At 37.3% G+C, this 24,663-nt stretch overlaps 1 protein-coding gene across 1 annotated transcript in view; it reads right to left on the minus strand.

The window, feature by feature from the left end:
• Positions 1-575: 575 nt before the first annotated feature.
• The window catches only part of LOC136874914 (proton channel OtopLc), a 224,654-nt gene continuing 200,566 nt past the window's right edge, over positions 576-24,663 (minus strand). The window contains exon 12 of the mRNA XM_067148624.2: positions 576-890. Coding sequence (XP_067004725.2) covers positions 576-890 — 315 coding nt within the window. The remainder of the gene's footprint in view (positions 891-24,663) is intronic.

Below are 24,663 nucleotides of genomic sequence, written 5' to 3' on the forward strand. Positions count from 1 at the left end.
TTAAATGAAGGTTGCACAGATTATGCATTTCAAATTACCTTGAAATGCACATAGAGAAAGCAATCAGCATCAAACAGACCAAATTTTACTAATTTCTTAAGTTAACCTAGTAAGGATATTATTTACTGTACTTTACATACTTGAACTGATGCAGAAGGCCTAATGTTATAGTGAAACTTCCCTGCTTTTGTATGTTATGAACATTTAAAATAAATGGTATAAATACAGTAAGTGGCTGTCAGCTTGCCCTCCCATTCCTGATTTGACAATGTAAAAGAAATCTACATGAGCAGAAGTAGAGTATTGTGACTTAAGTGGATTCAGGTCCAAACGCCTTTCAACCACAAGACATATTGGTATTTTTTTAGGACTCAAAAATTTGAATTTTTATTAAAATAATGGACACTTCTCAAAAACAGAGGTGTCTGCTATTAGGAAGTTTTACTGTATATATAGGTATGGCTATACTGTTGCAATAACATAATACCATGATGCTTCAAAAGCCATTTAATTATTGTAAGAAGCAATTTTTTCAGTTCTGAATTAACTTCTCTGTAAACATTTGACTCATTATTTTATTCACCCCGTTCATAGGCGGATTTCCATATGTCTGCAAGACAGACAGATGAGTGAAATCTGTAGAACATTGTTAATGGTAAAGTCATATGACTGATGATAGTCCAGAGCACCTTGCCATAGATCTCATAAGGGTCATCTATCTTATCATGTGACTTAATCTCAAAGGTCTCTGTTACCCATAGTGCTACATTACAAACAACAAGAAAGGTGACAAGTTCACGTCCTGGTTTCTCGTGGCGCAAAGCTCTTGTATTGCTGCAGCGTCTGAGTCCATCTATGATAAATGGTGTCTGGAGTAGGACTTGAAGAACCTTGAAACATACATGAATGTTAATCATAATGCTGTAGTCTTATGTAATTTACCTACAATGATATCCAACGAGCTAGAATATAACATATAGAGTAGCTATAGCAGCTCGATTAGCACTCCGGGTGGAGGCAAGCAACACTACAGCCGCCATGATATCAATGTACCAGCTAACGACAACACCTGTCTGGAGCTATTTGAGTAATCTTGAATATGCGTAAAGTTCGTCATTAATATAAATTATTTTGTAGTTTGGCTTTATTTATTGTAGTGTGATTATGCCTAGTGATGGGCAGTCTGAGACGAGGTCTCGATATTTCTCGAGACTAGCGCAGGCACTATTTCTCGCGAGAAATTTCGAGAGATCTCGAGAGCGTTGTCCCCGCATTGTGTGGCTAGCAGCGCGTCGTAGGCCTACAGGTAGTCGGAGCTGAATGCTGTTTGTGCCGAGTATGCGAATAGCAAACCACGCACGCGCCTTCTCCATTCCGTAAATATGTGTCGTCAAGCGACTAGGGCGTTCAATTCTACCGAGGACTATTTTGACGCAGTATAACATAATAATAAAGGATACGCATTCTAGGATTGTATGCACTGGTAGGTACACGAATGAATAGGCTAAGTACAGAAATTAAATTAAATGAAATGGCGTGTGGCTTCTAGTGCCGGGAATGTCCAAGGACTTGTTCGGCTCGCCAGGTGCAGGTCTTTCAATTTGACTCCCGTAGGCGACCCGTGCGTCGTGATGAAGATGAAAGTTCCCGACCATGCCGAGAATCGAACCCGGGACCCCTGTGACCAAAGGCCAGCACGCTAACCAGTTAGCCATGGAGCCGTGCGGCTAAGCACAGAAACTGACGGCTACTGTATGTACACGTACCTGGATACTTGAGGCGTGCATTATTCGAACTCGAGACGAGGCAAGATGCGCCTTGTTACATATGCAACCACCCTTACGCATGAGTGGAATGTGTAATCTATAATGCTTGAACTTGCTCCAATTCTTTCGACAGGTAGGTGTACATCGTTTTCAGGCCCCACATTCAATATCATATGACCACTGCTGGTTTACCGATATTTTGGTGACGAATGAAATAATTCCTTACAATGTTATAGAATATTCGCGTAATAATTACGTACTTTGATATATGACGATGCAATGTGTAATTGTGTGTTGTACGCGATAATTTGAAGACGATGATGTCTGAAACGCGACGTAAGTCGTGGACGTCGGTTATTTTGAAGAGATGTCACATAGCACAGCCCGCTGTGTTGCTTGTTCAAAAGAAGTAAAATGCGTCGGCAGAAATACTTCTGGGATGATCCGGCACTTAAAAACGCATACTATCAATGAAGGGGAATCGTCACAGAACTCCTCCGGCCCGGTCTGCATCACAATAAGAAGCTACCCTGTCGACAATGATTGCGAGGTATCCGGGTAGATGTATATTCTATCTACAGTTATTAACAAATTATACGGGTTATTCAGCTAAGAAGTCCACCTGAAATAACTCGTGAGCAGTTTAAGATGCTGACATTGTTTTCACTTTCGTTAATGGTATTAAGGAGCTCGTAGTTCAACATGCAGTGCTTTCGTAGGCTTTTGACAAAATTTATCGTCGCACACGTTTCCATATGAGAACTGCTGATGATATACCGGTACCATGAAGCTTACGCTCGTAGTTTCTGGAACGTCACACAGTTCGCAGTACACGAGAATCGGTCTCGAGAGCGTTGCCTATCACCCGTGTCGAAAGAATAAATTGGAGCAAACACGGGCATTTTAGATTACACGTTCCACTCATGTGTAATGGTAGTTGCATATGTAGCAAAGCACATCTTTCACCGTCTCAGGTTCAAATAATGCATGCCTCTAGTATCCAAATAGGTGTACATCCTATCTACAGCTATTTACAAATTACGTAGGTTTATTCAGCTAAGATGTCCACCCCAAATAAGTTGTGAACAGTTTAAGATACTGACATTCTGTTTTCGCTTTCGTTAATGGTATTAATGGGTTCATAGTTAAACAGGCAGTACATTTCCAGACTTTTGATAACATTTACTGGTTCACACGTTTCCATGTGAGAACGTTATTTTACGCAATAACTGCTGATGATATACTATCAAGTTTACACTCGTAGTTACTGGTACGTCGCACAGCTCGCACTACAGGAGAATCAGTCTCGAGATCTGCGACGTCATTCTCGAGAGTCTTGAACGAGAGCGTTGCCCATCACTAATTATGCCTACATTCTGTTTCACATGCTTTGTTCGAGCAAAACATACAGTGTATCTTATTTTCAGGTAAGTTCATTTCTTTTCTAAAGAAGGCCACGTAGGTATATTGAAAGATTGTCTTAATTTTCGCCATTGTAAAGCACAAATTCTCGTCAGGTTCCCACTAGAAGACAAATAGCTGACTAGGTAGTGGGTGAATAACATGAAGAGAGACAAGTGGTATCCCAAGCAGCAAAGTACTCTCTGTTCAGAACACCAAGAGCACTACATGTGTGTGTCCAACCCTTGTCCCGTTTCTCTACGGGGTTGGGTGTTTAGTTAATGATAGGAGACTTCAACTACCCAAGTTATTATCAACAATTTAGAATTGCTCTTCTCATCCATATGTACTAGGGAAGAAACTGAAATAATCCCAATGCAGAGCAATTCAGGTCAGCACACAGGAATTGTTCACTGGGACAGATTGACCCATCGACAAAAAGTGATGCTTCTCTTATCTATGTACTATGGTTCCTTCCAATGACAGCACCTCTACTGATCATGATTGCTGTGCTACAAATTATGACTAGAAAGATATAGTCTCTTTATCCAGCTCATGGTGTGAAATTGTCACGTGGCTGAAAAGTGTTCAGAAAAGAAGTCACATCGCGGAGATGTCACTTAAACCTTATGTTAAAGTTACAGACTGAAGTTCTCACGTCATTTGCAGGGCAATTGTTTTACAGTAAAGATAATTTATTTACTGCTGCCAAGTTCAGAGAGGAAACCCATTACTCCAGCATGACAAAACTTCTCTTAAAGCAGCATTTTAAATTAGACTGCACCACAGGTATAGAGCTATTACACAAGAATGAAAGGAGTAACCATATGGCAGATGTACACAAAATTAATACTTTTCATGGGACAGTGAATCAGAGCTAGAAGATACGTATCGGTTCATGTGAATGACAGACCTGTTTCAGATCGAGAAATGTGATTATTAATAGATCAATATAAAAATCAGTTTGTTTAGTGTAAATTTTATTTCCAGTCAATGTTATAATAATGTTACGTAGAAAGGTTGCCTTTGAAATGTATGATAATTCATTAAAGTGTGTTTAATTTTCTTGGCTGCTTAGGTGTGCATCCTAATCCGTAATCTTATACCGTACGCCTCCACTCTTCTGCATGTTGATAAATTGGAGATGTGTGGATAACTCCACATCTATGAGATAAAACAATTATTGATTTAATCATTTTCAACAATATATCACTTCAAGAAAAAACAAATTGTTACGTGTTTTGTTTCTTTTATTTTACGTTAAAGTACCGGTACATTGCGAATCTGTAGGGAATTTCTGCTTAACAAAAACTTTTGCACGTCAAATGGTTACGCTTTCCATCCAATATTTTCATCATCAACTCAAATAATCTCCAACTGTTACACCTAGTGAATAAGATCTGTGTGAAAATGTCTAATTTTCTTGCTCTGTTTCGCACTCTCTTTCATAGCGCTCTGCCTCTTTAAGACATGGTGGTCGCCAGTTCAACTTTCTTCAAAGATGGCAGCATGATAGCCACTCTATGTATTATATTCTAGCTCATTGATGATATCATACTGTAGGCTGATTAGATTTGGAGAAATGTACTATTCAACTATATAAAGATTTAATCCTTGATTGAAGCATGGCTAATGCTGAAATTTTTTCTATCTTCACTCCAGGAAAATGGTGGAAAAATTTCATTCATGCTTATTCATCTGTTAATGTCATTTCATGCCACCTTTCCAGTGAGATATAAATTTCATTGTGAATGATCCATATTGAACTATGATTACAATAAAAATTAAAATTAATAGTTCAATCTGTTCAATAAAAATTCAAGTAAAGTGGGTTACTTTACAGAAGAAACATTTATAGAAATTTCTATTGACTATTTGATACATTGTGCAACTCATGCTTTTGGCTGATGATGACCCTGATAATGGGTCAAAACTAGTACCTAATAAATGTTTCTTCTGTAAAGTAACCCACTTTACTTGAATTTGTATTGAAAAGGTGGAACTATTTTAATTTTAATTGTACCTCTCCAATGACAGCTCGAAACATACCGCTTAGTCGAGCAACTCGTCTCCTTATTCGTAAATCTACCCAGGCCAAAGTTAGCAGCAGTTTCAAACCTTATCTCTTTTGTTGGAAATCACCTGGAACACATTGTGTTGATTTCCTTCATTTCCCATTTCTTGAATCAAATAAATCTAGTAAGGGTCCTACACACTGGAACCATACTGTAATTGGTGGCTTACCACTGGCTTATAACCCCATGTGAAGAGATCTTTAACCTAAATGATAAACTTGTTAATATGATTTCGACAATGTAGATCATTCCTTATGTTAACACCTAGATATTTACAGTGATTCCCTTGAGGTACTTTCATCTCATTAACACAGTAAAGGCAGAGAGACAATTTTATTCCTCTTGATGAAACTTCTAGCCTGACTATTCATACCATTTACCATCATAACATTATGTTGTTCATTTCACAACTTCGCTGAGGTCCTTTAACAGTCGCTCACAATCTTGTAACTTATTTATTATTCTTTAGAGTATATCATCATATGCAAAAGGCCTTGTCTGTGATTTCAGTTATTTACTCATATCATTTACATATGCTGCATAAGAAAATATAAACATCCAATAATACTGCCTTGCAGACCCCTCCCTCCCTCTTAATCACTACAGGATCAGCTAATGCTTCACCTGCTATAATTCTCCGAGTTATGTTTTCTAGAAATTTTGCCACCCATTCAGTCACTCCTTTTCTCTAGTCCAATAGCCCTCCATTTCATCAGTACTCTCCCATGATCTAACCTATCAAAAGCCTTGGATAGGTCAATAGTGATACAGTCCATTTGACCTCCTGAATCTTCCTTTTTTTTTTGTGCTAGTGGTTTTACGTTGCACCGACACAGATAGGTCTTATGGTGACGATAGGATAGGAAAGGCCTAGGAGTTAGAAGGAAGTGGCCATGGCCTTAATTAAATTACAGCCCCATCATTTGCCTGGTGTGAAAATGGGAAACCACGGAAAACCATCTTCAGGGCTGCCGACAGTGGGATTCGAACCCACTATCCCCCGGGTGCAATTCCTGAATCTAAAATATCTTCTATGTCTTACTGGAATCCTACAAGTGGAGTCTCACTGGAATAACCTGTACCAAACTTCAACTTCCTTCTTTCAAAGCAATTAGTAAATTTGCAAATGTGTCTAATATAATCAGAAATAATGCTTTCCCAGAGCTTACAAGCAGCACATATCAAGTTGGCCAGTAATTTTATATTTATCACCGTTTGCTTTGTACACTGGAACTACTATAGCAACTCCCCATTCATCTGGCATAGCTCCTTCATGCAGACAGTAATCAAAAAGTACTTCAGATATGGTACTATATCCCAGCCTATTGCCTTTAGTATATCCTCAGAAATGTATCAATTCCATCTGCTTTACTAGATTGCAGCTTTGCATCTCTTTGTAAATATCTGTATTATTATAGGCAAGTTTTTGTACTTCACTAGTTTTAATAACCTCCTCAACTTGAGTGTTATACTTAAGTCCAACTATATTAATATACTGCTAACTAAATACTTCTCTGTAAATCATCACATGTTTATTTATGGTTCCAGGTAAGTCCTTCCTGTTTTTGCCTTAAAGTACCTATTCATCATCGTGATCAATCATCATCGTTGATTATCTCCAGTTGCCTGGGTACGGTGTACGAGCCCCCTCCATCTTTGTCCATGAACCACTGTTCTCTTGTGATCTTATCGCAATCTTGTCCTCTCTTCTCGACATCATTCTTCACCAGATCGGTCCATTTTCTTCTGGGTCTGCCCACTGGTCTTTTTCCTCCTACTTTTCTTTCATATTCTCTTTTTGCAGTCCTGCTTGCACTCATCCTTTTTACATGGCCAAACCACTTCATTCTTGCTTTCTGGATCCTTTGCAGTAGGGAGTCTCCTATTTCCACGTCCTCTCCGACTTTAGCATTCCTGAACTTGTCCTTCCTGGTCTTCTGTATCATGGTGCATAGGAACTTTATTTCTGCAGCTTGGAGTTTTGAGTTGTCTTGTCTCATTAACTTGGTAGTTTCCAAGCTATACGTGAAAATGGGTGTATAATATGATTTATTTAATGTCATCTTAGCTTTCAATGGTACTTGTTTATCCCACACCAGTTGTCTTACTTGATGGTAGAATTGAGTTGCCTTGCTAATTCGACGGTACACCTCATAATTTGCAAGCTTGTCTTTTGGTACTATACTATCCATGTACTTAAATGTTTGAACACTGTCCAGTTTGGTGTCATTTATTCTGATTTGTGAGTTGTCATCTCCCTTCTGTTAACATCACCACCATCTTAGCCTTGTTAATATATAAATCATATCTCTTAAACTCTTGACTCCATTTCTGCAACTTTTCCTTCACATAATTTTCAGTTTCACCCCAGATTACCATGTCATTTGCAAAGATAAAAGCTTGCAAGTTCTGCTGCTCCTTCGCTTTTAGTGTTTTTATTATGTCATCCATCACAGTGATAAATAGGAGGGGAGACAATGCACTGCCTTGCTGTACTTCTCTCTTCACTTCAAACCATTTAGACAGCCCACAATCCACTTACACACAACTTCTGGTTTTATCATACAGCATCTTCACTTTTGCAATAAAACTGTCACAAACTCCCAGCTCTTTTAGGCATTCCCAGATACGCTCCCTTGGTATGCTATCACAAGCCTTTTTGATGTCTAGGAATAGTAGAAAAAGTGGTTTCCCTTTTTCCCATTTTCCATTAACATCCTGACCACAAAGATAAGGTCTGTAGTTGTCTACAGTTCTTCATAATCTACTCTCTGTGATTTTTTCCAGAAGTTTTAGACTATGAGAGAGCAGAGTAATTCCACAGTAGTTGATGCATTTCCGTCTACTTCCCTTCTTGAAAATAGGTATGATTATACCCTTCTTCCAGTCTTCATACTCGTCATATTTTTCACTGAAATTCATTTTTTTTAAACAATCTGCTTTACGCTACATTAACACGGATAGTCTTATGGAGACACAATGGGATAGGAAAGGGCTGGGAGTGGGAAGGAAGCGATCGTGGCCTTAATTAAGGTGGTGTAAAAATGGGAAACCACGGCAAACCGTCTACAGGGCTGTTGACAGTGGAGTTCGAACCCACTATCTCCCGAATGCAAGTCGATAGTTACGTGATCCAAACCGCACAGCCAGTTGCTCAGTCACTAAAATTCATATGACTGACAAAAATGCTTGATCTCATGTTATTCTTAGCTGACTTCTTCCCTAAATTCAATTTCCTGTTAAGTTCCTTCAATCTCTCTTTACTTCCACAACCATCCCTAACTCTGTTTCTTTCTAATCTGCTCCTTTTTAAAGCGTTTATTTCTCTGTTATAATATAGTACAACTTCACCATTCTTTTCCACCCTTAAAGAAAAATACCTGTTTTCACATTCCTCAACAATAGTGTAAACCTATCCCATAGGCTGGTTACATTTCTACCGGGCGAGTTGGTCGTGCGGTTAGGAGCGCGCAGCTGTGAGCTCACATCCAGGAGATAGTGGGTTTGAACCCCACTGTTGGCAGCCCTGAAGATGTTTTTCCATGGTTTCCCATTTTCACACCAGGAAAATGCTGGGGCTGTACCTTAATTAAGGCCATGGCTGCTTCCATCCTATTCCTAGACCTTTCCTGTCCCAACATCGCCATAAGACCTATCTGTGTCCTAAAGCAAAATAGCAGGTTACATTTCTGTTTACCATTTTCTGCCAATCATAATTAATGTTTAAATACTCCCTCATGCCTCTCTTATCAACCATATGATACTGCTTAATAATCCTACTTTTCAACCTTCCTTTCTACATACATGCATCTCCTATGCCTTCCAGCATTCAGTCTACAAGCCTCTGTAATTTTACTAATTTCTGCCATAGTCTTCTATTTGCAACTAACATTTTGGCCTCGTTTAGTACCATGCTCCTTATCTTTAAATCATTAGAATCTGACTCTGACCATCATCATCTTGGTATTCCTCCATTTCTCTTAACCTCCATGACCGAGTCCATTATTCTCCTAGGTAACCTATCATCCTCCATTCGCCTCACAAGAACCCACCAATGTGGCCGTTTCATGCGTACAGCCTCATCAGTCAAGTTCATTCTTAACTTAGCCTTTATCTCCTCATTCCGAGTACCTTCCATCCATTTTCCCACCTGTTTGTACCAGGAATCATTCTTACTACTTTCATGTCTGTTACTTCTAACTTAAGAATAAGATATCTTGAGTCCACCTAGCTTTCACTCCCGTAAAGAAAAAGTTGGTCTAAAAACAAACTGGTGTAAAGATAGTTTCATCCAGGAGCTGCGTTCTTTCTTACAGAATACTGTTTATTGCAACTGCAAGCTCACTGCATTAGCTTTGCTGCACCTGAATTCAGTCTTGCTTACTATACTACCTTCCTGTGAGAATACTCATTCTAAATACTTGAAATTATCTACCTATTCCAGCTTTGTATTCCTAACCTGACATTCAGTTCTCTTAGTTTTCTTATCTACTGATGTCACTTTAGTCTTAGAAAGGCTAATTTTCATATCATACTCATTGCATCTATTTTCAAGTTCCAAGATATTAGAATGCAGGCTTTCAGCACAGTCTGCCACTTATACTTGATGATCCATGTAAATTATGAACAACAAAGGTGGAAGAATACAGCCTTGTCTAACCCATGAAATACCTTGAACCAACCAAAAGAGCTCATTCTTTAAAAATCTACCCTTAATCCCATAATCTCACACTACAGCTAACATCTTTTCCCTCGATACTCTGTCATATGCCTTCTCTAGTCTATGAAACATAAACATAACTGTCTATTCCCCTCGTAGTGTTTTCCAATTACCTGGTGTATACTGAAAATCTGATCCTGACAGCCCCTCTCTGGTCTGAAACCACACTGATTTTCATCTAACATACAACCACTGATTGCACCCTCCCTTCCAAAATGCCAGTGAACAACTTGCGTGGTATACCGATCAATGAAATACCTCGATAGTTGGTGCTATCCTTCCTGTTCCCTTACTTATGCTGTAGATAGGTGCAATTGCTTCTTTTCTCCAATCACAAGGTACCTTACTAACATCCAATGCTAATCTTATTACTCTATGAAGCCATTTTATTCCTGCCTTCCCTCTGTATTTCACCATTTCAGGTCTGATTTCATCTATTTTTGCTGCTTTATGACAATGGAGTTTATTTATCATCCTTTCCACTTCCTCAAACATAATTTCACCAACATCATTTTCCTCCTCCCCATGACCTCAGTTGTTTGTGACATCACCAGAAAGATTTCCTGTTATGTGAAAAGATTTTCAAAATATTCCTTCTACCTGTTGCATGTTTCCCTGGAATGTACTATTAGTTCACCTGATTTACCCAAAACACTATTAATTTCCTTTTTCCCTTCCCTTTCGTAGATTCTTTATTACCATTCAGAAAGGTTTCCCTGTCGCTTTACCTAGCATTTCCAGGTTATTACTGAAATCTTCCCATGACTTCTTCTCGGATTCAACAATTATTCATTTCACTCTGTTACTTTCATTTACACACAAATCCACATCTGCATCAGTCCTTGTGTGGAGCCATTACTGATACTCCTTTTACATTTACAAGCTGCTCTCACTTCATCATTCCACCAAGATGTTTTCTTTTTCCCATCTTTATACACAGTTGTTCCCAGGCATTCTCGTGCTGTTTCTACTGTCATCATCATTATCGGTTTGCCCTTCCAGTGAGCTGGGTAGGGTGTTTGAAAACGAGTGTCTTCCAAAGTTACCTATTCAAAAAAATGTTGTTGTCCATGACAGATTCCCAGTTCTATCCTCTTCTCTCCATGTCTTCCCTCAGTTGGTCCATCCATCTTCTCCTTGGTCTTCCAGCTGGTCTTCTACCTGTTATTCTCTTTTCAAAATAAGCACATGGTAACCTTATGCCATCCATTCGTTTAACATGCCCAAGCCATTTAAGTCTAGATGACCTAAGTCTTTCCTCCATCGATTCATTTAGACCTAGGTTAGATCGGATTTCATCATTTTAAGAGTGATCAAGTCGTGTCTTTTGGAGGGCAGTTCTAAGAAATTTCATTTCACAGGCTTGAATCCTACTACAATCCTTTGATGTTAGTGTGCAAGTTTCAAGAGAATATGTAAGAATGGGAATGAAATATGACTTGTACAGGATCATTTTTGTTCTTTGTGGAACCTTCTCGTGCCATAGTAGGTGTCTAATGATACTGTAAAAGTTAGAGCCTTTGGTTACTCTGTTTGTTATTTCTATCTCAGCCCTATTATTACTAGCCATTACGCTTCTTAAATATCTGAATTGGTGTAGCCTACTACTTCAATTTGGTGGTCCTGTAGTTTTATGTTGCATTCTGTATTAAGTCTGCTGATTTTCAATGCTATTGTTTTTGATGGATTCAGTTTCATTCCATAATCATCAAACTTCTTACACCATGCATTCAGAATATTTTGCACTCCCTCCTCTGTTTCATCCCATATTGCCACATCATCTGCAAACACCAGAGCCTGAGGATCTTTATTACCGTTTCTTTCAGTTCCTTTAAAATGGTATCCATAACTGCTATGAGTAGAAGAGGTGATAAAGCACTTCCCTGTTGTACTCCTTTGGTTGTATTGAACCATTCAGAGTGACCATCTCCAATACTGACACAGCTTTTGGAATTAGTATATAGCATTTGGATCTTCTTAATAAGCTACTCTAGTACAACAAGTTTTCTAAGACTTTTCCAAATAGTTGATCTAGGAACAAACACCTTTTCAAGGTCCATAAACACAATAATTAGGTCTTTTCCTTTTTCCCAGTGTTTCTCTGCCAACATCCTCAAAGCAAATATCAGATCTGTTGTGCTTCTTTAGCCCTACTGTATGCCCCCATTCTCTTTATATATCCTAACTAGCAAGATACCCGTGCTTCGCTACGGTATTATACTGAAATTTATAATTGAATGCTTATTGTTTTAGATATATAATCCGCCGAAATTCGCGGTCTGACTCGTTTTCTGCGAGAACCCACCAAACTTCCCGATCTGACTCGTTTTCTATTAGATTACGGCATGTTTCCTCCCATTTTTCAATCTTCTTTTCCAGCAATCGATTTCGTCTTCCCGGGCTAGGCTCAGGTATTCCTCCCGGTCAGTTGGGTCCGTAAATCTTTGCCATCTTTTCCTATAATCATTTTTAATAGGGATAAAATCCTTCAGGAGATCCGGCGTGGTGTCATATTGGGTGCCTAGAAGGCACTGAACCCGCGGCCGGACTGCATTCTTAGTCATTACCCGTTAAGGAGCCGTTTCCAGCGCGGTCCGCACATTTGACGACGGTCCGGAACATCATCATCATCATTATTATTATTATGATTATTATTATTATTATTATTATTATTATGTGTTGCTGGAATGGATGATGACAGGAAAACCGGAGTATCCGGAGAAAAACCTGTCCCGCCTCCGTTTTGTCCAGCACGAATGTCACATGGCGTGAACGGGATTTGAACCACGGAACCCAGCTGTGAGAGGCCGGTGCGCTGCCGAGGATCCTTATAAGTACATTAAGAACAGTAAAATCAATTGGTCTCACCTCCTTCTACACCCCACCGCCGTTAAGTTTATTTACCGGCACCCCCCCCCCAAAAAAAATTAAAAGAAGGCTTGTTTCTTATGTTTAAGGAAGATTTCAAACACCAATGTTCACGTCTATTACCTTCAGTTTTGATATATAAGTATCCCCATAAAAATAATTTACTTTTTTCACTTCATTTCACACTACTCCCCTCCCCCCTAAGTGAATTTTCCCGCAAAAAATACTTGTTTCTTTAATAGTAAAGGATCTTCTAAATACCAATTATCACGACTCTAACTTCTTCAGTTTTTGATTTATGTGTCCTCATGAAAGGAATTCAACTCCTTTACACTCCCGCCCTCCAAGATGGTTTCCCCCCAAAACGCGTTTTTCTTTGTTTTTAAAGGAGATCCAAATACGAATTTTCACGTCTGTAACAACTTTAGTTTTTATTAGATGTATGTATTCTCATTCAATTAATTTAATTAATTTAAAATTCTTTCACCCCCCCCTTATTGGATTTTCCGAGAATACGTGTTTCTTTATTTTTAAAGCAGATTGCAAATATCAAATTTCACGTCTGTAACATCTTCATTTTTGAGATATCAGTAGCCTAATTAAAAGAATTCAACACCATTTTCAGTCACTTTTACGCCCCCCTCCACCCAAGTGGTATTTCCGAAAGCTAAAAATACACGTTTCTTTATGTTTAATAGAGATAAAAAAATACCATTTTTCACTTCTGTAACATGTTAAGTTTTTTGAGATAAACTGTAAAAATTCTCATTTTAAAATTTCACCCCTTTTGAGTTCCCCTTAAGTGGAGTTTCCAAACACAAATCACCTATGTTTCTTTAGATTTACAGGAGATACAAACACCCACTTTTTACGTCTGTAACATTTTACGTTTCCAAGATATTCTGTAGATATAGTCTTTCAAAAATTCACCCAATTTGTCACTCCTGTTTAACCGCCATTAATTGGATTTTCCAAAACTAAAAAATACGTGTTTCTTTATTTTTAAAGGAGATCCCATATACAAATTTTCAGTTCTGTAATATCTTTCGTTTCTGAGATATATGTATCCTCATTCAAGGCATTGAACCCATTTTTCACCCTTTTACACCCCTCCTATTGGGATTTACAGGAAACAAAAAATACGTTTTCCTTTATTTTTAGAGGAGATTCTAACTACCAATTTTTACATCTGTAAATTTTAAAGTTTTAAGATGTATACACACTCATTTTAAAAAATTTACCCTCCCCCCATTTTACCCCCCAATATTTGGATTTTCCAAAAACGAAAAAATACGTGTGTTTATTTATTTTTAAAGGATATTCTATATACCAATTTTCACATATATAACCTTTAAAAATTTTGAGATAGATACACTCATTTTAAAATATTACTCCCTTTTCACACCCCCCTAAATTGGATTTTCCAGAAACAAAAAAATACGTGTTTCTTTATTTTTAACGGAGATCCCAAACCCCAATTTTCAGGTCTGTAATATCTTCAGTTTCTGATATATAAGTAGCCTCATTAAAGGCATTCAACCACTTTTTAGCCCCTTTTCACTCCTCCTATTGCGATTTTCCGAAAACAAAAAATACGTGTTCCTTTATTTTTAATGAAGGTTCTAAATACCAATTTTTACATCTGCAAACTTTAAAAGTTTGGAGATATAGATTCCTTCATTTTAAAAATTCACCCCCTTTTCACCCTCCCATTAATTGGATTTTCCAAAAACAAAAAAATTACGTGTTTCTTTATTTTTAAAAGAGATCAAAAGTACCAATTTTCAGGTCTGTAATATCTTCAGTTTCTGAGATATAGGTACCGGTATCCTGATTAAAGGCATTCAACCCATTTTTCCCCATTTTCACCCTTTTCACCCCTCCTATTGGGATTTTCTGAAAACAAAAAAATACGTGTTTCCTTATTTTTAAAGAAGATTCTAAATACCAATTTTTACAACTGTAAACTTTTAAAGTTTTGAGATATAGAGCAACTCATTTTAAAATTTCACCCCCGTTTTCACCCCCTTAGCGAAGGAATATCCAAAAATCCTCTCTTAGCGAGCACCTACGTCTTAATATGAATATATCCCCAAAATTTCATCTCTTTATGTCCAGTAGTTTTGGCTCGGCGATGATGAATCAGTCAGTCAGTCAGTCAGTCAGTCAGGACAAGTTATTTTATATATATAGATATATATACTGTGAGGATGAAGTTCATGATCTTCAGGATGAATTTCATCCTATACCGGTATACTTTCTATTGTTTGGAACTTTTCACTAATCATATCCATGTACTTTTGTTTAATTTCCTTGGCCAGGAAATTCTCCACCCTTATTTGTCTGCAGACAGATTTATCTTTCTCTGTCCTAAGTCTAGAGATACTTAGTTCACTACAGATCAGATAGTGGTCTGTATTATCAAAAAAATCTATGGAATACCCGCACATTTCTAAGAGATTTCCTGAATTCAAAGTCTCTTATGATACAGTCTATTATGGATCTGGTGCCCTTACCCTCCCATGTGTAGGAGTGAATAGTCTTATGCTTGAAGAATGTATTCATAACTGCTAATCCCACACTAGCACAGAAGTCCAGTAAATGCTTCCCATTCATATTGGCTTCCATATCTTCCCACATTTACCCATTACCTTTTTGTAACCTTCAGATCTATTTCCAACTCTTGCATTGAAATTGCCCATTAACACTATCCTATCCTTGCTATTGACCCTCACTATGACATCACTTGGTACTTCATAAAACTTGTCAACTTCATCCTCATCTGCACCCTCGCATGGTGAATACACAGAGACAGTTCTCATCCAAATTTCTCCAATAGCAAAATCTAGCCACATCATTCATTCTTTTACATCCTAACAGAAACTTTGTTGCGTGCCATAGTATTCCTGATGAACATCCCATACTCTCCCTTCCTGTTTTTAACACCTGTTAATACTTTATAATCCTGTACCTCTTCCTTGTTATCTCCTCTTATCTGAATATCATTAACTTGTAACGCATTCAGATGCGTCCTCTTTGCTGACTCAAGCAGTTCTATTTCCTTTCTTTCTGTAATCCACATTGATTTTAATAGCTCCACATCAAATACCATTTTGTTCATCAAGGAATTTCCAAGGAGTCCCTTGCCTATCATATCAAAGTGGGATTCCATTACACCCATAGCTCCGAAGTTTGCTTAAAACGTTCTGAGTGAGCTTGGTGAAAGTTCTGTGAAGCAGGATGCTACCCTACTTACACGTAGTCCAAGTGAGAATCTCTCCTCTAACAGGCTGGGGACCACTGGTGGATTGTCTGCAGTAACCCACACCATGAACCATACCTCCCCTTATTTCACAGTTATTTATAACTACAACCAAAACAGCTTTATGAGCACTTGTACCATCTATCAATTCCATTTCTCTGTAGAGTTCATGTGGTTTTATCAACCCATCTAAAATATTCTTCTCTCTAGTTGGTTTATCAGTTTCTGATTCAGCTGTTTTTCCCAGTTTCCCTTTTGTTGGTCATGCTTTCCGTTATTGGCATTTGCTTCCCAGTTGATATTTACCACATTGAGATCAACCACCACAATCATGTTCCTTTTTTTGTGTCATTCTGTGTCATTCTCCACATTACTGATTGTCTTGTCAAATAATTCTGCATCAACGTTACCCCAAAAGCATCAAGAGATGATCCTTACACCTAGAATTTCATGTTTCTCATTTTTCACTTTTCCATAGGTTACAAATGCTACTATCACCCCTCCTATTGATTTTATCATGTTTCTTCAACATGCATTTCAGTTGCAGAAGAAATTTCTGTATCCATAAAATTACTTTTTAGCTATGATCCAAATCCTATTAAAATATCTGGTGTGTATATATTATGACATTTTCCTCATATCGACGTTGATAATAACCATCTTTGCTTCACAGAGAATGGAATCTGCATCTATAATTATCTTTGGAATATGACGGAACAACGATATTTCAATATAGTAATTTATTTAAATGAAAGAATTATTAATAATTAATTATAAATTATAAATTATTATTTAATTATAATTAATTATAAATTATTATTTAATTATAATTAATTATAAAACTTGAGAAAAGGTAATAAAGGTAATAACGAGATGGATAATTAACAAAATTGAGTATGTAAACTCAACATTTAAAGGGGGATACGACTGAAGTCGTACAGACGCGGCAAGCTTATATTGCCCATTGTTAACAACTCTCACTCACTCTCTTGCCTTGAACGTGGAAGGAAGCAATCGTATAAGCTTAGCATTTATTATTATTATTATTATTATTATTATTATTATTATTATTATTATTATTATTATTATTATTATCGCCGCATTTCACGCTAAGGATCTTCTCCAGTATTCATGACAGACACAACTGGTATTCTGTCGTACAATTGGAGTTACAGAATTTAATATTAATCTGAACTATTGGCTGGTTTTTCGATCATATAAATATTCATTTTATTAATTATAATTTATGCATGCTTGGCCAAGAATAATATATACTATTATGTTACAGTACCTGACATTTAAGATGTGTATTTTCTTTAGTGTGTGTTACATCAAGATGAATTAATATGTGAGGCACCAGGACAATGCCAAGATGGACTGTAATACTTCACCTGATCCTGGCAGAGGTGGCTGTACATAAAATAAGTCCTTACTTTTATGTTCACTAATACAGAATTCTCTTTCAGATTATTTTCTTTATTTTGATTCTTGTGTACATATCATTTACAATCGGCAGAGCAGAAAGAATATTCGGAATATGAGATTGATATTATTTCTTATCTTCAATTAACAATTACAGGCCACATTTAATGTTGATCATGTATCTTGATCTCACTTATTTGAATTTCTGGATGTTAGTCTTCAGTAATATTAATTTCAGTGTTAAACGGGTCAGGTAAATTAGGATCTTTGAAACAAGTATTATGCATCAAGTGTAATAATATCTGTACTATTATTACTGAGTAGAGAGTAGCAATTCTGTTTCAGAGTATTCAGCAGATTTAGCAGATTTGTACGGTAACTTTTATTTTACAGGAGAATCAAGGACAATGTTAGCTACATATTATTGAATCTTTGTATCTTAGGTCGATGAGTTATTGAATATACGTATTTTTGAAGGTTTACGAGTATTGAATCTACGTGTTTATGAGTCTACGAGCTACTGAATCGACATGTTATTTAAGTTACGTGTTATGTTGCATTGATATTGTATGAGTGGTATTTGTTGAATAGAGTCTTCGAGAATATAAATGAATGGATCACTTGTAGCAATGAAGTAAGAAAGGTAGTAGAATGTAGCAATCTTCGATATTAATCAATGAATATTAAAAGCCATATGCCGAGTTCTGCTCTTTTTATTTATTACATATGTATTTCCATGAGAATCTGACCAGAAATGATCCAGTAACCACCAGCAGTAGTACTGTAATATTATGTTTGTGCATGTCCAACTCGTTGGCTGAATGGTCAGCGAACTGGCCTTTGGTTCAGAGGGTCCTGGGTTCGATTTCCGGCCGGGATGGGGATTTTAACCTTCATTAGTTAATTCCAATGGCCCGGGGGCTGAGTGTTTGTGCTGTCCCCAACATCCCTGCAACTCACACACCACACATAATACTATCCTCCACCACAATAACACACAGTTACCTGCACATGGCAGATGCCACCCACCCTCATCGGAGGGTCTGCCTTACAAGGGCTGCACTCGGCTAGAAATAGCCACATGAAATCCATCATCATCATCATTTTCCCATTTCCAGCTGACACCGGGTGGGAGCAAATACGATTCCTCTCCACTTTGTTCTGTTGTTCCACCATTCTTCTTCCGACACAATGTTCCAATCCATGTTTCATTTTCTAATGCTGCTCTTGACCAAGTCCATCCACTGCATTCTTGGTCTTCCTCGTCCTCTCTTCCCTGTCATCCGTCCTTCCAATGCTCATCTTGGTAGTCTTACTTCATTCATCCGTTTGACATGTCCAAACCATTTCAATCTGTCTTTGCTCCAGTTTGTCCTTTAATTTCAGTACTCCCAGTTCTTTCTGTATATCTTTGTTTCTTACTCTGTCTCTTTTTGTTTTTTGTACCATACTTCTCAGGAATTTCATTTCAGCTGCTTGTACTCTGTTCTCATCCTTCTGAGTCATTGTCCAAGTTTCTGCTGCGTATGTCATTATAGGAAAATAATAAGCTTTATACATAACTTTTTTAGCCTTCATTGGTATATCCTTGTTCCATACTAGTCCTCTCACCTGTTGATAGAAAGCACTCCCCAGTTGTATTCTTCTATTAATTTCCAAATCTATTCTTCCATCTTCAGACAGTACACTTCCCAAGTATTTGAAGTGTTTTACTGCTTCCAATTTCTTATCTCCCACTTTGATAATTCCTTTTCCTTCTTTCTTGCCTCTACTCATCACCACTGTCTTACTCTTCTCCACATTTATCTTCAATCTCCAATTTTCAATATTTTTATTTATTGCATCTAACTGTTCTTGAACCTTCACTTCATCCTCACCCCAAATCACCACATCATCTGCAAACATCACCTTCATCTTCTTCCTACTGTAATTTTTCATTGCTGCCTTCATGATGTCATCCATCACCATTAAGAACAGTAAGGGTGACAACACACCTCCTTGTTCTAGTCCATTCTCAATTCTAAACCAATCTGATGCCCCGGCTCTAGTCTTCACACTATTGTAGCAATCTTTGTACATTGCATTAATCATGTTTCTCAATTCCTTGTCAATTCCTCCGTTTATTAGGCATCCCCAAACTTTTGTTCTAGGGATGCTATCATAAGCCTTCTGCAAATCGATAAAGGTCATTATCATATCCTTCCCATATTCCCAACTTTTTTCCATATTTTGTCTCAGGATGAAAATGGGTTCCACTGTTGACTTGCCTCCTCTAAATCCAAATTGTTCTTCTTCTATTTGGCTTTCTACCTTTACTCTAATTCTTTTTTCCTAATATTCTTTCCATTACTTTGCCAATATGTGAGATGACTGTGATTCCTCGGTAGTTACCACATATCTCCTATCTCCTTTCTTGAATATTAGTAATATTATTCCCTTTTTCCAGTCTTCAGGAACTTTCTTCTCTCTCCAAACACATCTGAGAAGTCTGTATGTTCATTGCAATCCTACTGGTCCTGCTACTTTGATCATTTCTATTGACACTTCATCCATTCCCACAGCTTTTCCCATCTTCAGTTTATTAACTGCTCATTTCACTTCAGCCATAGTAATGTCTGATTATTCTTTTATTTTTTCCTTTTATTTTTTTGCTTGTGTAATTTCTCCACTTATCTCCATGAAATTATTATATTATTATGTGTGTGCATGAGATTTTATTTCAGCCTTTCGTTGAAGAGTAATCCAGAATTGATTCACTGTGGCTATATTGTAATATTGTGGGATGTACTTGTCCATTCTAGGATGATGCCATATTCTTCTCATTTTATCACTATGTTGAGATGATTTATTCTTTACTTGATGGCATCACATTTGTTTATGTTCTTCGAATCGATCTTTAATCTCACATTATTTATTTCTGCATTGAATTGAGTATGTTGTTTAAGAAAGGGAAAATCTCTTTCATATTTTATGAGTATCTTTATGTTGCTGCCATTGAATTAACGTTAATTTATAATTGCTCAAATGATATAACCTGAAGGCGAATACTGGCCGATGTAAGGATTTTTTCTTATAAATGCGGGTAAAGGAGACGAGAATCAACCAAACTCAGGCTCATTCGGACCAATTTATATTCAAATTCAATCATTTTATTGTCAATTACAATCAAGATTAAATTATATTATGGTGATATGTATTAAATCAATGATTAAGGTGATATTTAAACCAACATTTATGGCAATGTTTTAAATCATTTTCAAGATACATACTTAAATATTCATTTGAAGATTTATTATTTATGATTGAGTCAGTGTTAGACTATATGAAATTTCAAATGGACTAATGATTAAATATTTGTAAATGCAATTGTAATTACGGACATGTTGTCATTTTAAAGATCATTGTTTAGATACACCATTGTTGTTACTAAAGATCGCCATTCTTCTCATGTTATCTTCAACAATGTGCATTGTGTCCAACAATAGCACATCTTATGTAAATAGACCAGCCATCCTATATTTAAGTTTGTTATTTGATAGTTGGAAATCCTCCACATTCCTTCATAATGATTAATTATTACCATTGCACGAGACGCCTCTCTATCTCAGGTATATTTCATTCTTTTATGATTATTTTAACATTGTGGTGAAACTGTTTTGAGAACCTGCTCATGAGTTAGCTCTGCCGGAGCTAAGCAAAATACAATATTAAACATAAATGATACAGTATGATGATATGCGATATGATGTATATGAAGCTGGGAAGCAAAAAGATCAAGCTTATTAGCGTCTGAGAAGAAATGGGATTGAATGAAGAAAGGAATACAAGGAAGTAATTCAATGCATATACAGTACTTCTATAGTTTAACATTAAGAACTTCGCTGTACAGTCATCACCATTCCTTAGCTAACCCCATTACCCTGGTAGTAAAAGCAAAAAAAGCAAAGTCCTCTCCATACAGGCCATGAAGGCCCTTGGAGGGGTTGAAGGTAAAGGCTTCCACTATCCGTAACCTCAGCACTTGATGGGGTAGAGTGGTTAGCTCTGCGCCCGGCCGCCTTTGCCCCCAAGAATTAACCTGGTACTCATTTTTGGTGTAGGCTGAGTGAACCTCAGGGCCATATGCACCTTCGGAAGTGGAAATCTCATTTCTTAAATTTTACGACTTCCTGACGGGGATTCAAACCCACGTCCTTCTTGGCGAACCGAGCACGCCTTTACCACCTCGGCCAGGTAGCCCCTATTACCCTGATAGTACCTTTCTATAAATAAACCCGATGAAAAAATTCATACCATAGTTATTTTGCAGACTTGGCCACAATAAACTGGTGTTCATGTTAAGCAATGGAAAAGAACAAACAATGGACAAATTAAGTGTTGAATAGAAATGTAGGGGCATAAATAGGAACATGGAACAGAACGGAACGGAACGGAATGGAACGGAACGGAACGGAACGGAACGGAACGGAACGGAACGGAACGGAATGGAAGTCAGGATCAAAAGTGGGAGTGTTTTAAGAAGAGGCAAGGATGAACATATGAAAGCATAAAATGATAAGGACAATCTCCATGTCTTTATACACTGCCGATAGGCTCTCTCTTCATCAATCCCATTTCTTCTCAGACGCTAATAAGCTTGCTCTTTTTGCTTCCCAGCTTCATCAGGAGCATGAGCATCAACACTTATTGAGGGCCCATCTTGACAGAACTTCAGACTTGATGAAGAAAGTAAGATAAAACAATGGGAAAAGGGAGGAGGCGCACAATAAAGATTACTGGTGGTAAAATGTTAGGAACACAGGACAAACACAGAAGGAGCAAAGGATCCCAGTGGCTCAATTTTAGGTAATGGAAAAGAACAAACAAGTGCCAAATCAAGTCATATTTATAGGGATATAGGAACATGAAGAGGAACACACAATAGGACAAAACACAATGACAGGTCAGAGTGGGAAGAGGGAACAACAGAAAGAGAAGACAAGGACAAACATAAAAACACAAAATACAAGGGCAATCTTCACATCTTTGTATACTGCCATCTTTAAATTTGTAAGGCCTCTCCTCATCAACCCCAGTTCTTCCACATCCATTTCTTCTCAGATACCTCACACAATGAGAGAAATACACTGTGAGAAGTGATAATTGTCTCATTGGAAAGAACACTGAATCTCTTTGCCCAAATAAGTCAGTAGCCATCTGATGTAATATTATTGGCTATTATGGGCAGAAAGTATTTCATTCCTTGTTTTGACTCTCCCACTTGTTTAAAAGTAACATATTCATTCATTTTTCATCCCCTCCCTTTGTTCTGTACTTTATAAGAGCTTTGAATTTCTCATAATTTTCTTTAGGCTTTCACCATTGAGGGCAAGTTCCCCTGTAGAAGACCAAGACAATGGCGACAAGAGATACTATTTAATGACATGAAGACCACTCAGGTTCAACCAAGCATTGCCCATGCTTGCTTAAAATGGTGCTTTTTGATCCTAAGACTGGATGCTAAATTGAAGAAGTATTTGATATCACTTTGTTGCTATCGATTTTAAGAAATGACTGAGTGCTGGATTTTTGTCCCAAGAGAGGTCTTGAACTTAAAAACTACATCTAACCAATGTTCCTACCGATTGCACCAGCACTCAATCCTATAACTTTGAACATATAAAGTGAGCACCCAAGGACTTATGGTATGCAGCCTTTTCACTGTTCTTTAGTAATTTAAATACTATGAGAGGTGTAAACAATGGAACCCAATTACATCAGATACATGCTTATCAACTTTCAAGGAATCATACTTGAACAATGATTTTGATTGGTACTCTAAAATAAATAATTCTACATTATCCATCTTAAGCATCCTTAGTTCCTTTGCATTAAATTAATTCATGAAACTAAATTACATTAATAAAACACCTATTAAATTCTTAGTAGATGAATGCTGTTATTTTGTCTCAAGGCATATTATTTAGATTCTTTAGATGTTGGCCGAGCTGTCGACTCATCACTCCCCACTCTGTGGCAGAGCAACAAGTATGGCACTTCCCTCACTTTGTGCATGCCATGATATAACAAAATTATGAAAATAATCACGTACCTTATCACAGGAGATGTTAGAAATATTCTCCTTGTACATCTAGACATTTTTGGAATCACGTTTGGAAACTCCGATTCACACGCATTAGTTCGTCTTTCCTAATTGAGGCTATTTCTCTCCTGATATGTTCTTTCAGTTTGTCTATCGTCTGGGGGTTTCTTCATACACTTTATTTTTTAAGTTCCTCTGGAGACTGTGACGGCCATAAGTCTGTACTAATAATCCCATCTTCAAAAATTTCCTCCATGAAGCTTAATGTATCATTAGCTATATGCGCAGTGGTTCGACAGTCAGTTAAAAAAATAAAAGGTCCCGTTATTCTGTATCCATTCACTGTGCACCATACTCTTATCCATTCATCATGTAGAGGAATTTGATGTATGCAATGGGGTTTTTTCTGCACTCCAATATCTGTCATTCTGCATCAAAACATACCCATGTATGGTTTCAATTTTAACATCTTTGTAGCTCACCATGCAGAGCTCTTCGAAAGCCCGGTTTCTTGTCCGAGTCATCGTAGGGATTTTGTAGGCATATGTTCTAATTTTTCTGCAATTTTATTTACTTTATCCTCATTAAGCACTTTTTTAATCATTTGCTTCTAATGTAAGGAACCTCTCAATTTATTTATGAGTTTCCACACGGTATCTCTATATGGAGGATGTGCACAGTATTGCCATAAATTCTGTCAGTACTTTCAATGCATATAACTACAAAATAAAACTACGCTAACCCATTAATGTACATAGATTAAAAAAAAACCAAAAGAATGCTACAGAATGAACATACTCTTATTCAAAATGATCACCATTTTCGGCAACACAGCGGCGAAGACGTTGAGGCCACTCATCAGTCATGAATCATGTCCAGTGATGTGCTTTTGACAGTTGACGTGCGATTGATTTTTTAACATCTCAATATCGCATTGCCGTTTTTGACATGCTGTTGCCTCAAGCTTCTGCCACGAAGATAAATCTAGTGGATTGAGGTCCGGATTTCCACTAGGCCAATCAGCAGCACTGATGAACTGATACTGGCTCTCCCCATACGTCGTTAAC

Source organism: Anabrus simplex, chromosome 1 (genome assembly GCF_040414725.1).
Source record: "Anabrus simplex isolate iqAnaSimp1 chromosome 1, ASM4041472v1, whole genome shotgun sequence".
NCBI classification, from domain to species: Eukaryota; Metazoa; Arthropoda; class Insecta; order Orthoptera; family Tettigoniidae; genus Anabrus; species Anabrus simplex.